At 50.3% G+C, this 16094-nt stretch overlaps 1 protein-coding gene across 1 annotated transcript in view; it reads left to right on the plus strand.

The window, feature by feature from the left end:
* The window catches only part of LOC119957724 (latent-transforming growth factor beta-binding protein 1-like), a 182732-nt gene that overhangs the window by 140802 nt on the left and 25836 nt on the right, over positions 1-16094 (plus strand). Inside the window, exons 19-23 of the mRNA XM_038785804.1 lie at positions 456-584; positions 3488-3613; positions 5085-5228; positions 8824-9006; positions 15669-15746. Coding sequence (XP_038641732.1) covers positions 456-584; positions 3488-3613; positions 5085-5228; positions 8824-9006; positions 15669-15746 — 660 coding nt within the window. The remainder of the gene's footprint in view (positions 1-455; positions 585-3487; positions 3614-5084; positions 5229-8823; positions 9007-15668; positions 15747-16094) is intronic.

Genomic DNA, 16094 nt, shown 5'->3' on the forward strand with positions numbered 1-16094 from the left:
GGCTCCACTGGCTCCATGCTCACTGGCTCCACTCTCACTGGCTCCACTCTCACTTGCTCCACACTCACTGGCTCCACGCTCACTGGCTCCACTGGCTCCACGCTCACTGGCTCCACGCTCACTGGCTCCACGCTCACTGGCTCCACTGGCTCCACGCTCACTGGCTCCACGCTCACTGGCTCCACGCTCACTGGCTCCACGCTCACTGGGTCCACGCTCACTGGGTCCACGCTCACTGGGTCCACGCTCACTGGGTCCACGCTCACTGGGTCCACACTCACTGGACCCTACAGGCCCTGGAAGCTGGACTTTTAATGAACCATCAGACCCTGGTCAAGGCACCTCCATCCATCTTGAGCTGAATAATAACATTCAGGCAGTGAAAGATTGTGGCTGACTCCACACACAACTTATCTTGTTTCTCACTGGGTCTCTGTGTTTTTCTCGTTAAACAGATCTTGATGAGTGTGTTGAATATCCAACCGTCTGTGGTAGCAAGCGATGTGAGAATAATGCTGGCTCCTTCCAGTGTATCACGGATTGCACCACAGGGTTCCAGCTCAGTCCTGCTCAAGACTGCATCGGTGAGTTGCTCAAATCACTCAGGACGTTTAACGCACCTCCCGACTGGCCACAAACCTCCTTCTGTTAAATAATCCCCCTTCCTCCGCTATGGGAATGTCCTGATTTGTGGTTTGCATGTTACAGAATCCAACAAAGGAACAGTTGACTAAACCTATTCTCCGGACTGATTAGGGATGAGGGTTACACATGTGGATATGAAGAACAACAACAATAATAATAATAATGGCTTATTGTCACGAGTAGGCTTCAATGAAGTTACTGTGAAAATCCCCTAGTCACCACATTCCGGCGCCTGTTCGGGGAGGCTGGTACGGGAATTGAACCCGCGCTGCTGCCTTGTTCTGCATTACAAGCCAGCTGTTTAGCCCACTGTGGTAAACCAGCTCCGAATGCAATAATCATAGATTGAATAATATACCCTCCCCACCCCTCCTGGCCGTATCGGGTGTGATGCTGTTGGGTCGCGTTCCCAATGCCACTTCTGAATAATGCAGGAGGTGATTGGGCTTAAAACTGGACAGCTCGCCTTCATTGTCCAAACTTAATTTGGTATTGTTAAGCATTGTTTAATCGGTAATTTTTATTTGTTTTATTGTCTGAGATTAAAGTGATTTTAATACTGTATTCGTAATAAAGTTTGTTTTAATAAAATTTGTGCCTGGAGCCGCTTCTGGAGAGAACTATCCTCTCCTCCCAGTCTTACACATTAAATAATATATTGGGGTTTCAATCTGGTATCCCAGCAACTGTTATGGTCTGGTCCAGGATGTGACACGGAAAGCGACAGAGTGAGTGTGACACTGAGAGTAACAGTGTGACACTGAGCGTGACAGAGTGAGTGTGACACGGAGAGTGACAGTGTGACACTGAGAGTGGCAGAGTGGGTGTGACACTGAAAGTGACAGAGCGAGTGTGACACGGAGAGCGACAGAGTGAGTGTGACACGGAGAGTGACGGAGCAAGTGTGACACTGCGAGTGACGGAGTGAGTGTGACACGGAGAGTGATGGAGTGAGAGTGACACTGAGAGTGACAGAGTGAGTGTGACACGGAGAGTGACGGAGCAAGTGTGACACTGCGAGTGACGGAGTGAGTGTGACACGGAGACTGAAGGAATGACTGTGACACTGAGAGTGACGGAGTGAGTCTGACACGGAGAGTGACGGAGTGAGTGTGACACGGGGAGTGACAAAGCGAGTGTGACACAGAGAGTGACAGAGCGAGGGTGACACGGAGAGTGACGGAGCAAGTGTGACACTGCGAGTGACGGAGTGAGTGTGACACGGAGACTGAAGGAATGACTGTGACACTGAGAGTGACGGAGTGAGTCTGACACGGAGAGTGACGGAGTGAGTGTGACACGGGGAGTGACAAAGCGAGTGTGACACAGAGAGTGACAGAGCGAGGGTGACACGGAGAGTGACAGAGCGAGTGTGACACTGAGGGTGACAGAGCATGTGTGTCACTGAGAGTGACAAGAGTGAGTGTGACACGGAGAGTAACAGAGCGAGTGTGACAAGGAGAATATCTGAACGAGTGTGACACTGGGAGTGACAGAGCGAATGTGACACGGAAAGTGACAGAGCGAGTGTGACATGGGGAGTGACAGAGCGAGTGTGACATGGAAAGTGACAGAGCGAATGTGACATGGGGAGTGACAGAGCGAGTGTGACATGGAAAGTGACAGAGCGAATGTGACACTGAGAGTGACAGAGCGAGTGTGACACTGAGAGTGACAGAGTGAGTGTGACACGGAGTGTAACAGAGTGAGTGTGACAAGGAGAATATCAGAACGAGTGTGACACTGGGAGTGACAGAGCGAGTGTGACACAGAGTGTGGCAGAGCAAGTGTGACAGTGAGAGTGGAAATGTGATGGTGCAGACTTGCGCCTGTGAGTCTGACATTATAAGAACATAAGAACATAAGAACTAGGAGCAGGAGTCGGCAATCTGGCCCCTCAAGCCTGCTCCGCCATTCAATGAGATCATGGCTGATCTTTTGTGGACTCAGCTCCACTTTCCGGCCCGAACACCATAACCCTTAATCCCTTTATTCTTCAAAAAACTATCTATCTTTATCTTAAAAACATTTAATGAAGGAGCCTCAACTGCTTCACTGGGCAAGGAATTCCATAGATTCACAACCCTTTGGGTGAAGAAGTTCCTCCTAAACTCAGTATTAAATCTACTTCCCCTTATTTTGAGGCTACGTCCCATAGTTCTGCTGTCACCCGCCAGTGGAAACAACCTGCCCGCATCTATCCTATCTATTCCCTTCATAATTTTATATGTTTCTATCAGATCCCCCCTCATCCTTCTAAATTCCAATGAGTACAGTCCCAGTCCACTCAACCTCTCCTCGTAATCCGACCCCTTCAGCTCTGGGATTAACCTAGTGAATCTCCTCTGCAAACCCTCCAGTGCCAGTATGTCCTTTCTCAGGTAAGAAGGCCAAAACTGAACACAATACTCCAGGTGTGGCCTCACCAACACCTTATACAATTGCAGCATAACCTCCCTAGTCTTAAACTCCATCCCTCTAGCAATGAAGGACAAAACTCCATTTGCCTTCTTAATCACCTGTTGCACCTGTAAACCAACTTTTTGCACTCATGCACTAGCACACCCAGGTCTCTCTGCACAGCGGCATGCTTTAATATTTTATCGTTTAAATAATAATCCCGTTCGCTGTTATTCCTACCAAAATGGATAACCTCACAATTGTCAACATTGTATTCCATCTGCCAGACCCGAGCCCATTCACTTAACCTATCCTATTATAAGTGCCTTTGGCTGTGACGGTGTTAATATCATAGCAAGAGTGTAGCATTGTGAAGATGACGACATGAATACGATATCTGTAATCAGGACTGAACTGGCTTTGTTATCTGTCTCCCTCTCAGATATTAATGAGTGCGTCAATGCCACGATTTGTGGGCCGAATGCATATTGTCAGAATGTGGCTGCTTCATTTCAATGTCTTTGTGACCAAGGTTACCAGATGACATCTGATGGCTCACGGTGTGTGGGTAAGTCACATGGGCTGCAGTCAAACTGACAGGATGTGGGAGTGTCTGACGGTCACCAAAAGTGTGTGACAGTCAGTGACATTGACAGTGAACGACAGTGAGTGACAGTGAGCGACAGTGTGTGAGAGTGACAGACAGTGTGTGAGAGTGACGGACAGTGTGTGAGAGTGACGGACAGTGTGTGAGAGTGACAGACAGTGTGTGTGAGTGACAGACAATGTGTGAGTGACAGACAGTGTGAGAGTGACAGACAGTGTGAGAGTGACAGACAGTGTGTGAGAGTGATGGATAGTGCGTGAGAGTGACAGACAGTGTGAGAGTGACGGATAGTGTGTGAGAGTGACAGACAGTGTGTGAGTGGACAGACAGTGTGTGAGAGTGACGGACAGTGTGTGAGAGTGACAGACAGGGAGTGAGAGTGACAGACAGTGTGTGAGAGTGACAGACAGTGTGTGAGAGTGACGGACAGTGTGTGAGAGTGACAGATAGTGTGTGAGAGTGACAGACAGTGTGTGAGAGTGACGGATAGTGCGTGAGAGTGACAGACAGTGTGTGAGAGTGACAGACAGTGTGTGAGTGGCAGGCAGTGTGTGAGAGTGACAGACAGTGTGTGAGAGTGACGGACATTGTGTGAGAGTGACAGACAGGGAGTGAGAGTGACAGACAGTGTGTGAGAGTGACGGACAGTGTGTGAGAGTGACGGATAGTGCGTGAGAGTGACAGACAGTGTGTGAGAGTGACGGACAGTGTGTGAGTGTGACGGACAGTGAGTGTGAGTGAGACAGTGTGTGAGAGTGACGGACAGTGTGTGAGAGTGACAGACAGTGTGTGAGTGGACAGACAATAGGCTGGATTCTCTGCCCCGCCGAACCACATTTGTGCCCCGAGCTGACAGCCGGATGCTTCATTACGCCGGCCGGTCAATGGGGTTTCCCATTGTGGGGTAGCCCCACGCTGTCGGGAAACCCCCCGGGCACCAGCATAACGGAGAATCCCACCCAGTGTGCCAATGTGTGAGAGTGCGGAGAACTATTTCCGTTACTTTCAATTGCTTTGCCTCATTCTCCTGACGAACATATATCAGTTCACATTTCTCTGCCTCAAAATGTAATCTGCCTATTTCCCAGTGTCTATGTCCTGACATTGCTTCCGTCATCTTCATTGGTCACTCATTTCCCGGTTTTATGTCATGTACAAGTTCTGAAATGATGCCCTGTACCCAAGCCCCTGTATCAGTGCGCAAAACGTGCCCAACTTTCACCTTGAAATACTGACCACACACTTTGACGCAGTGCGAAATTTAGCTTTTGAACCTCACAGTAGTTTCATGCCTGAGGATTATTAAACTTGAGCTGAAGTAAGTTTGAGATGTTTCCTGAGCAAAGTCCCAGAGATTGAAGACTGGGTGACAATGATGGCTGCCGCGTGGGTGCTCTAAGTTCAGCCAACTCATAAAACCTTTTCTTTGCAGATGTGAACGAGTGTGAAGCGATCGAAGGTGTCTGTGGTTCCGCAGTCTGTGAGAACGTGGGTGGTTCATTCTTCTGTCTTTGCCCGGATGAAAGTGAAGAGTTTGAACCAAGGACTGGACGGTGTATTCGAAGAGCTGTCCAAGGTGCATTTATTGACTCTGATTTCTCTGCTTTCCCTTCCACTCTGTTTCTCTAGTGAGAGGGTAATACCCCCTCACCCCCTCCCCCACCCCACCCTCCAGAAAGCTGGACTGAGGAATCTACCACGGCTCACACCCGTACATTAGCAATATCTCCATCAGGTTCAACCAATACTAGTTTCTGTGCAAATCATTCAAAAATGACTGAGAACTTTGTTATAATAAATGTTCCTACGCTTGTGGAAGGCCAGAGTCTGTGAGGAGTTCACAGGTGAGGCCCAAATCTCTGACCGCACATCACATCAGAAACGGAACTGGACCCAACTGTATAAATACTGTGGCTACCAGAGAAGGTCAGTGTTTGGGAAATCTAACCTGAGTAACTCACCTCCTGACTCCCCAAAGCCTGTCCACCATCTACAAGGCACAAGTCTGGAGTGTGATGAAATACTCTCCACTTGCCTGGATGAGTGCAGCTCCAACAACACTCAGGGTATTTGACACCCATCAGTAGAAAAAAGCCGCATGTCATCGACACCCCGTTAACCATCTTCAACATTCACTCCGTCCACCACCGACGCACAGTGGCAGCCGTGTGTACCATCTACAAGATGCACTGGAGGAACTCACCAAGGTTCCTTAGAGAGCACCTTCCAAATTCTCAAACAATACCATCTAGAAAGACAGGGGCAGCAGATACCTGGGAAGCCCACCACCTGGAGGTTCCCCTCCAAGTCACTCACCATCGTGACTTAGAAATCTATTGGCCGTTCCTTCACTGTCGCTGGGGCAACATCCTGGAAATCCCTCCCTAACTGTACAGTGGGTGTACCTACACCACATGGACTGCAGCGGTTCAAGAAAGCGGTTCACCTACCATCATCTGGAGGGCACTTAGGGATGGGCAATAAATGCTGGCCTAGCCAGCGACACGTAGATCCCAAGAATGAATATTAAAAAATCTATTGAGTGAGCGAGCACCCTCTGGATTCACAGGGAGGGAGCGGGAAGGTGGAAAGAGAATCCTCATATAAAGTTAGACACACATTAGAACAGGATAAGAAAATATTCCATTGTGGCTGAATTAGAGTGAGCACACCAGACATGAATAGTGGAAAAGCTGAGAATGGATTAAGACCAGGAGAAATCGGAACAGGAGTGGCCATTCTGCCCCTCGAGCCTGCTCTGCCATTGTACAGGATCATGGCTGGTCCGACATTCCTCACGTCCACTCTCCTACCCTTTCCCTGTGACCCTCGATTGCCTGACTGATGAAGAATCTATCTCAGCCTTAAACATACACACGGACCTAACCCTAACCCTAACCCCCACAGCTCTCTGTGACACGGACTCTGCCCCCACAGCTCTCTGTGACACGGACTCTGCCCCCACAGCTCTCTGTGACACGGACTCTGCCCCCACAGCTCTCTGTGACAAGGAATCCCAGAGACTCTCCACCCTCGGAGAGAAGAAATTCCTCCTCATCTCAATGTGAAATGGGCTTCCTTTTATTCTGACACTCTGCCCTCTGGTCCCAAACTCGCCCATGAAGGAAACATCCTCCCAGCATTTACCCTGTCAGCCCCTCCTGGTGTTTTGCCTGATGACCTTTGGGCACAGTGTCAACACAGAACTTTAGAATAGAGGGGGCAGGAATATACGGAAAGTTTGAATTTTCTTCAGGGTTTGTGTAGAGACAGAAATGATGTGAACATTGAGGATTAAATTAGATGGATGGATGATGAAAAAAATGGATGAAAAGATAGAGAGCAGAGAGGGTTAATACGATTAGAATTATTTCCTTGTATGGAAGATAAATGCCAATGTGAACTGGTTAGTGTGAATGGCCCTGGTTAGTGTGAATGGCCCTGGTTAGTGTGAATGGCCCTGGTTAGTGTGAATGGCCTTGGTTAGTGTGAATGGCCCTGGTTAGTGTGAATGGCCCTGGTTAGTGTGAATGGCCCAGGTTAGTGTGAATGGCCCTGGTTAGTGTGAATGGCCCTGGTTAGTGTGAATGGCCTTGGTTAGTGTGAATGGCCCTGGTTAGTGTGAATGACTCTGGTTAGTGTGAATGGCCCTGGTTAGTGTGAATGGCCCTGGTTAGTGTGAATGGCCCTGGTTAGTGTGAATGGCCCTGGTTAGTGTGAATGGCCTTGGTTAGTGTGAATGGCCCTAGTTAGTGTGAATGGCCCAGGTTAGTGTGAATGGCCCTGGTTAGTGTGAATGGCCTTGGTTAGTGTGAATGGCCCTAGTTAGTGTGAATGGCCCTGGTTAGTGTGAATGGCCCTGGTTAGTGTGAATGGCTCTGGTTAGTGTGAATGGCCCTGGTTAGTGTGAATGGCCCTGGTTAGTGTGAATGGCCTTGGTTAGTGTGAATGGCCCTGGTTAGTGTGAATGGCCCAGGTTAGTGTGAATGGCCCTGGTTAGTGTGAATGGCCCTGGTTAGTGTGAATGGCCCTGGTTAATGTGAATGGCCCAGGTTAGTGTGAATGGCCCTGGTTAGTGTGAATGGCCCTGGTTAGTGTGAATGGCCCTGGTTAGTGTGAATGGCCCTGGTTAGTGTGAATGGTCTTGGTTAGTGTGAATGGTCTTGGTTAGTGTGAATGGCTCTGGTTAGTGTGAATGGCCCTGGTTAGTGTGAATGGCCCAGGTTAGTGTGAATGGCCCTGGTTAGTGTGAATGGCCTTGGTTAGTGTGAATGGCCTTGGTTAGTGTGAATGGCCCTGGTTAGTGTGAATGGCTCTGGTTAGTGTGAATGGCCCTGGTTAGTGTGAATGGCCCTGGTTAGTGTGAATGGCCCTGGTTAGTGTGAATGGCCTTGGTTAGTGTGAATGGCCCTGGTTAGTGTGAATGGCCTTGGTTAGTGTGAATGGCCCAGGTTAGTGTGAATGGCCTTGGTTAGTGTGAATGGCCCTGGTTAGTGTGAATGGCCCTGGTTAGTGTGAATGACTCTGGTTAGTGTGAATGGCTCTGGTTAGTGTGAATGGCCTTGGTTAGTGTGAATGGCCCTGGTTAGTGTGAATGGCCCTGGTTAGTGTGAATGGCCCTGGTTAGTGTTAATGGCCTTGGTTAGTGTGAATGGCCCTGGTTAGTGTGAATGGCCCTGGTTAGTGTGAATGGCCTTGGTTAGTGTGAATGGCCTTGGTTAGTGTGAATGACTCTGGTTAGTGTGAATGGCCTTGGTTAGTGTGAATGGCCTTGGTTAGTGTGAATGGCCCTGGTTAGTGTGAATGGCCCTGGTTAGTGTGAATGGCCCTGGTTAGTGTGAATGGCCTTGGTTAGTGTGAATGGCCCTGGTTAGTGTGAATGGCCCTGGTTAGTGTGAATGGCCCTGGTTAGTGTGAATGGCCCTGGTTAGTGTGAAAGGCCCTGGTTAGTGTGAAAGGCCCTGGTTAGTGTGAATGGCCCTGGTTAGTGTGAATGGCCCTGGTTAGTGTGAATGGCCTTGGTTAGTGTGAATGGCCCTGGTTAGTGTGAATGGCCCTGTTTTTGGGGCTGTGTGTATAAATGCACAGGGCAGAGTCGGTGATGGAGGATCCATCAGGTTAATGGGTGAGTTGCTGTTCTATATCTTTTGACTTTTTCTTGTCTTTTTAAGGACGGCCGATGTTCCTGGGAGAGTCCCCAAGGGAGGAGAATGAGTGTTACTACAATCTAAATGATGTTCAGCTGTGTGAAAACATTCTGGCTAAGAACGTAACAAGACAGGAGTGCTGCTGCACTGTCGGAGAGGGCTGGGGAAGAGAGTGCAAAATCTACCAATGTCCTGTGCCTGGCTCAGGTAAGACCAGGTATACCAAACTGCAATTAACCCTTAAACTCACTTGCTGCTTCACAGCAATTCAGCCAGGCTGATACATTAAGAACTCAGCTGATGTGAAATACTCGGGTATTCCAAATCTCAGAAGGGAAATTTAAGTGCCGATTCCGAACTGTATTTTTTGCTATTTGGCAGAATGTGAAGAAAGACCAGTGAGGAAGATTCCGGTCTTGTTGTAATAACTAAACAAAATAAATGTTTATTAAACAGTAAAACACATAAAAAAGGCAACTAAAAAACATGCATTTAACGGCAATGATGGCAACAAACAATATTGTTAAAGTTACCCAGTTCCAAACCCTATTTTCCTAAACTCAGAGCTAAACGTCCCTAAGCAACATCCCATAGCCATACGGTTAACCATAAGGTAAATCCAGCAAAGGGCAGCACGGTAGCACAGTGATTAGCACTGTGGCTTCACAGCTTCAGGGTCCCAGGTTCGATTCCCCGCTGGGTCACTACCTGTGCGGAGTCTGCACGTTCTCCCCATGTCTGCGTGGGTTTCCTCCGGGTGCTCCGGTTTCCTCCCACAGTCCAAAGACATGCAGGTTAGGTGGATTGGCCATTCTAAATTGCCCTTAGTGTCCAAAATGGTTAGGAGGGGTTATTGGGTTACGGGGATAGGGTGGAAGTGAGGGCTTAAATGGGTCGGTGCAGACTCGATGGGTCGAATGGCCTCCTGCTGCCCTGTATGTTCTATGTTCTAATTGTTAAACACACTCGGCACCGATATCTCTTTTAGGATTGTTTTTGGTTTAGAATCAAAACAACTGGTGCTTCAAACAGGATTCCACAGCCAGTGATTTGTTTTCTGCTGTGGCGATGATATTAGACCAGCCCAGCCCAGCCCAGCCCAGCCCAGCCCAGCCCAGCCCAGCCCAGCCCAGCCCAGCCCAGTCCAGCCCAGCCCAGTCCAGCCCAGCCCAGCCCAGCCCAGCCCAGCCCAGCCCAGCCCAGCCCAGTCCAGCCTAGCCCAGCCCAGCGCAGGCCAGCGCAGCCCAGCCCAGGCCAACCCAGCCCAGCCCAGCCCAGCCCAGCCCAGCCCAGGCCAACCCAGCCCAGCCCAGGCCAACCCAGCCCAGCCCAGGCCAACCCAGCCCCACCCAGCCCAGCCCAGGCCAGCCCAGCCCCACCCAGCCCAGACCAGCCCAGACCAGCCCAGCCCAGCCCAGCCCAGCCCAGCCCAGCCCAGCCCAGCCCAGCACAGGCCAGCCCAGCCCAGCCCAGGCCAACCCAGCCCCACCCAGCCCCACCCAGCCCAGCCCAGCCCAGCCCAGGGCAGCCCAGACCAGGCCAGCCCCGACCAGCCCCGACCAGCCCAGCCCAACCTAGGCCAGCCCAGTCCAGCCCAGTCCAGCGCAGGCCAGGCCAGCCCAGCCCAGCCCAACCCAGACCAGCCTAGGCCAGCCCAGCCCAGCCCAGCCCAGGCCAGACCAAGTGAGCCCATGCCAGCCCAGTCCAGTCCAGCCCAGTCCAGCCCAGCCCAGCCCAGGGCAGCCCAGCCCAGTCCAGTCCAGTCCAGTCCAGTCCAGTCCAGTCCAGTCCAGTCCAGTCCAGTCCAGCCCAGCCCAATCCAGCCCAAGCCAGCCCTGAGCAGCCCAGCCCTGCCCAGCCCTGCCCAGCCCAGCCCAGGGCAGCCCAGCCCCGACCAGCCCAGCCCAGCCCAGCCCAGTCCAGCCCAAGCCAGCCCAGCCCTGCCCAGCCCAGCCCAGCCCAGCCCAGTCCAGCCCAAGCCCAGCCCAGCCCAGCCCAGTCCAGCCCAAGCCAGCCCCGAGCAGCCCAGCCCAGCCCTGCCCAGCCCAGCCCTGAGCAGCCCAGCCCAGCCCTGCCCAGCCCAGCCCAGGGCAGTCCAGCCCCGACCAGCCCAGCCCAGCCCTGAGCAGCCCAGCCCAGCCCTGCCCAGGGCAGCCCAGCCCCGACCAGCCCAGCCCAGCCCAGGGCAGCCCAGCCCAGCCCTGCCCAGCCCAGCCCAGGGCAGCCCAGCCCCGACCAGCCCAGCCCAGCCCAGCCCAACCCAGCCCAGCCCAGTCCAGCCCAGTCCAGCCCAGCCCAGCCCAGCCCAGCCCAGAGGATGAACTCGGTCACTGATCTGATTCTCTTCCTTTTGACTTTCTTCTCTGAATGACGTGTCTTCATGTCTAATGTCTCTGTATTTACATTGTGTATTTATCGGATGGCCTTTGTTTTTTCCATGCATGGAACGATCTGTCTGGACTGTACGCAGACAATCCTTTTCACTGTACCTCGTAACACGTGACAATAATTCTAAATCTAATAATATTTCTTACACAAGCTCGTCCTTTTAGAATGTAAATGTGAAATTCACCCTCATCTCTTTTGATCATTTATCATCTGTGCTGTAACTGCTGGAATTCTGTACCCTTCTCTGAGATAAATATATGTTTCCAGGGTTGCTGGGCGAAGCTGCATATCAAACATCTCCGTCAATCTGTCTGGCGAGCCAATTCCATGTTCTCCTTTAATCACATTCAGCAGTTCACATTCCCAATTCTGAGATTCCTTAATTTTAATCTTATCACAACTTCTGACATAAAATCCATTCACTATCTCTTGCACTATCTCGATGGGCCGAATGGCCTCCTTCTGCACTGTATGTTCTATGTATAGAGCAGAGAGGTTCAACAGTAATAAAGAGTTAATTTATCAGAAAAGGTCAAAGTTAGTATCATTTGGCCTAGAAAGAAAATAGGAGCAGGAGAAGGCCATTGGGCCCTTTGAGATATTATGATCATGGCTGATTTTCCAACTCAATAGCCTAATCCCGCTTTCCCTCCATCGCCTTTGATCACCTTCGGCCTAAGTGTTATATCTAACTGCTTCTTGAAAATATACAATTTTTGGCCTCAACCACTTCCTGCGGTAACGAATTCCACAGGCCGACCACTCTCTGGGTGAAGAAATTTCCCCTAATTTCTGTCCTGAATGGTCTACCCTGTATCCTCAAACTGTGACACACCCACCATCGGGAACATTCTTTCTGAATCTGCCCTGTCTAATCCTGTGAGAATTTTATAGGTTTCTATGCGATCCCCCCTTATTTATCTGAACTCCAGCAACTACAACCCTAAACGATTCAATCTCTCCTCATACGTCAGTCCCGCCACCCCAGGAATCAGTCTGGTAAACCTTTGCTGCACTCCCTCTAGAGCAAGAACATCCTTCCTCAGGTAAGAGATCAAAACTGCGCACAATACTCCAGGTGTGGCCTCAACAAGACCCTGTTGGGGTAGTATCAGGGAACTTGGTGCCAGGTCCATGGACTCGGGGAGTCCCCTTCGGGATTGGGGTGGTCTGGCTCAAATCCCCATTGTTGCAGTATGTTTAAACTCACTCCTTTCCTGCTGCTTACAGGCTCCTGGTTGCTCACTCTGCTGACTGCTCACTATGTCCTGTAAATGCTCAGAGAGCCTCTGGTGATGTTGGAGCTCATCCAGGCTGCCCCTCATACCCCAGCGGGATCATCAAGGAGATGGGGGTGGCCAAGCTCAATCAGTGGCCCACCAGGTGTTGGCGCTCCTCAGAAAAACTGTCCCATTGCTGATCAAGCAGGGGATTAGCAGAGCTCACCCCAACCAGAGGGACGACGGCAGGAGAATGGAGATGAGAAAATATCAGCCATGATTGAATGACGGAGCAGACTCGATGGGCCGAGTGGCCTAATTCTGCTCCTGTGTCTTATGGTCTAACAGACGCCTACACCGCAGCCTTTGCAACCCTCCCTGTTCCTCTGCCCCTGTCAGGGTAGAGGCCTCATCTGTGACTGCTACTCCCCTGGACCATGAGCTGTCTCCTCCCAGGGAGGCCTTCTGAAAATCCTTCTGAATACCACAATAAACCACATCCACTGGCTCCCCCTCATCAACTCTACTAGTTACATCCTTGAAGAATTCCAGTAGATTTGTCAAGCATGATTTCCACATTTTTATAATAACCTTTATTGTCACAAGTAGGTTTACATTAACACTGCAATGAGGTTACTGTGAAAAGCCCCTAGTCGCCACACTCCAGCGCCTGTTCGGGTACACAGAGGAAGAATTCAGAATGTCCAGTTCACCTGACAGCACATCTTTCGGGACTTGTGGGATGAAACCGGAGCACCCGGAGGAAACCCACGCAGACACAGGGAGAACGTGCAGACTCCGCGCAGACAGTGACCCAAGCTGGGAATCGAATCTGGGGCCCTGGCGCTGTTAAGCAACAGTGCTAACCGCTGTGCTACCCTGCCGCCCACATCATAAATCCAGGCTGACTCTGTCCGATCCTGCCACTGTTGTCTCTGTGCTCTACTATTAAATCTTTGATAATGGATTCTAGAAATTTCCGCATTACTGGCGTCAGGTTCACTGGTCAATATTTCCGTGCCAACTCTCTACCTCCATTTTAGTGGAGTTACATTAGCTACCCTCCAATCTGCAGGGACAGTTCCAGAGTCTATAGAATCCCGGAAGGTGACCACCAATGCATCCACTATTTCCAGAGCCACCTCCTTAAGCACTCTGGGATGCAGATTCTCAGGCCCTGGGGATTTATCCACCTTCATTCCCATCAGTTTTCCCAGCACCATTTCTTTACTAATATTGATCTCCTTCAGTTCCTCTCTTACTAAACCCTGCATTCCCCAACATTTCTGGTATCTGATTTGTGTCCACATTTGTGAAGACAGAATCAAAGTATGTGTTTAGTTGCTCAGCCATTTCTTTGTCCCTATTATACATTCCCCTGTTTCTGACTGTAAGGGACCTACATTTGTCTTCACCAATCTTTTTATCTTCACTGCCTATAGAAACTTTTACACTCATGTTCTCTGCAAGCTTCCTTTCATACTTTATTTCCCCCTTCTTAATCAATCCCTTGGTCCCCCTTTGCTGAATTTTAAACTGCTCCCAATCCTCTGACCTGTTGTTTTTCTTGGCCAATTTGTATTCTTACTCCACAGTATAAATATTTCCCACTTTCTCTGTCTGTTGGTTTTGACAAAGGGTCACCTGGACTCGAAACGTTAGCTCTTTTCTCTCCCTTACAGATCCTGGCAGACCTGCTGAGATTTTCCAGCAGTTTATTTTTGTAGGCTTCTTCCTTGGATTGGATACTATCCCTAATTTCCCTTGTAAGCCATGGATTGCCCACCTTTCCCATTTTACTTTTGTGCCAGACAGGAATGAACAATTGTTGCAGTTCCCCCCATGCACTGCCATTGCCTATCCACTGTCATCCTTTTGATTAACATTTCCCAATCCATCAACAGGTTGCAAAGAGCTCTTATTGAGGGGTGTTAGACAGTTAAAAGTATGAAATTAAGAAATAAGAGCAGGAATAGACCATTCAGTCCCTCAAACCTCGCTGTCATTCAATCAAATCATTAATCTTCTCCTTTAACTTCATTTATAACAGCTGAGATTTCCATTTCCCGCGATACTCTGGGAGACTAAACGTCTCTGTATCTCAGTCTTTATCATATTCAACGATGGATCTGCCACAGCCTCTGGGTTAGAGAATTCCAAAGATTCACAATCCTCTGGGTGCAGAAATTTCTCCTCAGTCTGTTTGGCCCCTTACCCTGAGACTGTGCCCCGTGTTCTAGATTCTCTGACCCGCGGCAACAATCCCTCAGCAACAACCCGTCAAACCCCCTCAGAATTTTCTGGTTTCAATGGGTTTGCAGTGCAGAAGGAGGCCATTCGGCCCATCGAGTCTGCACCGGCCCTTGGAAGGAGCACCCTACCCAAGGAGAGAAACAGAGTTAACGTTTCAGGTCGATGATCTTTCATCAGAACCAGCAAGTAGAAAACAGGAAACAGTGTGGGAGAAGAGCAAGAGATAAAGGGCTGGACTCTCCAATGATGAACATACTGTTTACAGCTCACACCCTCCGCAAGGCACGAGTCAGGAGGGCAATGAATGCTCTTCGCTTGTCATGTGTACCATCTACAAGATGCACTGCAGTAACTCACCCAGGCTCATAGAATTTACAGTGCAGAAGGAGGCCATTCAGCCCATCGAGTCTGCACCGGCTCTTGGAAAGAGCACCCTACCCAAGCCCACACATCCACCCTATCCCCGCAACCCAGTAACCTCACCCAACACTAAGGGACAATTTAGGATGGCCAATCCACCTAACCTGCACATCTTTGGACTGTGGGAGGAAACCGGAGCACCCGGAGGAAACCCACGCACACACGGGGAGAACGTGCAGGCTCCGCACAGACAGTGACCCAGCCGGTAATCGCACCTGGGACCCTGGAGCTGTGAAGCAATTGTGCTAACCACTGTGCTACCGTGCTGCCCATTTCCTCAACAGTTCCTTCCAAACCCACGACCACTACCATCTAGAAGGGCAAGAGCAGCAGATACCTGGGAACCCCACCACCTGGAGGTTCCCCTCCAAGTCACTCACCACCCTGAAAAATATCGGCCGTTCCTTCACTGTCGCTGAGTCAAAACCCTGGAAGTCCCTCCCTAACAGCACACCATCACCTTCACAGAGGCAATTAGGGTTGGGCAATAAATTTTGGTGAACCGAGTGACCCCCACATCGTGAATTATTAACACTTTGCAGAATTTAATCTCCGTTGTACCTAAATATTTTTCCTTCTCTACTATAGATGAATATCAGTCTCTGTGTCCTCAGGGTCAAGGATTCCTTTCCATCCCACAGTCGTCTTTTGGAAGGAACTACAAAGGTCAGTTTGCTGCTGGTAAAAGGATCCAGGAAAATTAGAATCAAGAATCCCTACAGGGCAGAAGGAGGCCATTCGGCCCATCGAGTCTGCACAGGCCCTCTGAAGGAACACTCCACCCACTTTCCCGCCCTATCCCAATAACCCTCATTCTAACCTATAGATTTTTGGACACTAAGGGCAATTGATCATGGCCAACCACCCAACCGTCACATCTTTGGACTGTGGAGGAAACCGGAGCACCCGGAGGAAACCCAGGCAGACACGTGGATAACGTGCAGACTCCACACAGATACCCGAGGCTGGAATCGAACCCGGGTCCCTGGCGCTGTGAGGCAGCACTGCTAACCA

This window comes from Scyliorhinus canicula, chromosome 27, assembly GCF_902713615.1.
Source record: "Scyliorhinus canicula chromosome 27, sScyCan1.1, whole genome shotgun sequence".
Taxonomy (NCBI): Eukaryota; Metazoa; Chordata; class Chondrichthyes; order Carcharhiniformes; family Scyliorhinidae; genus Scyliorhinus; species Scyliorhinus canicula.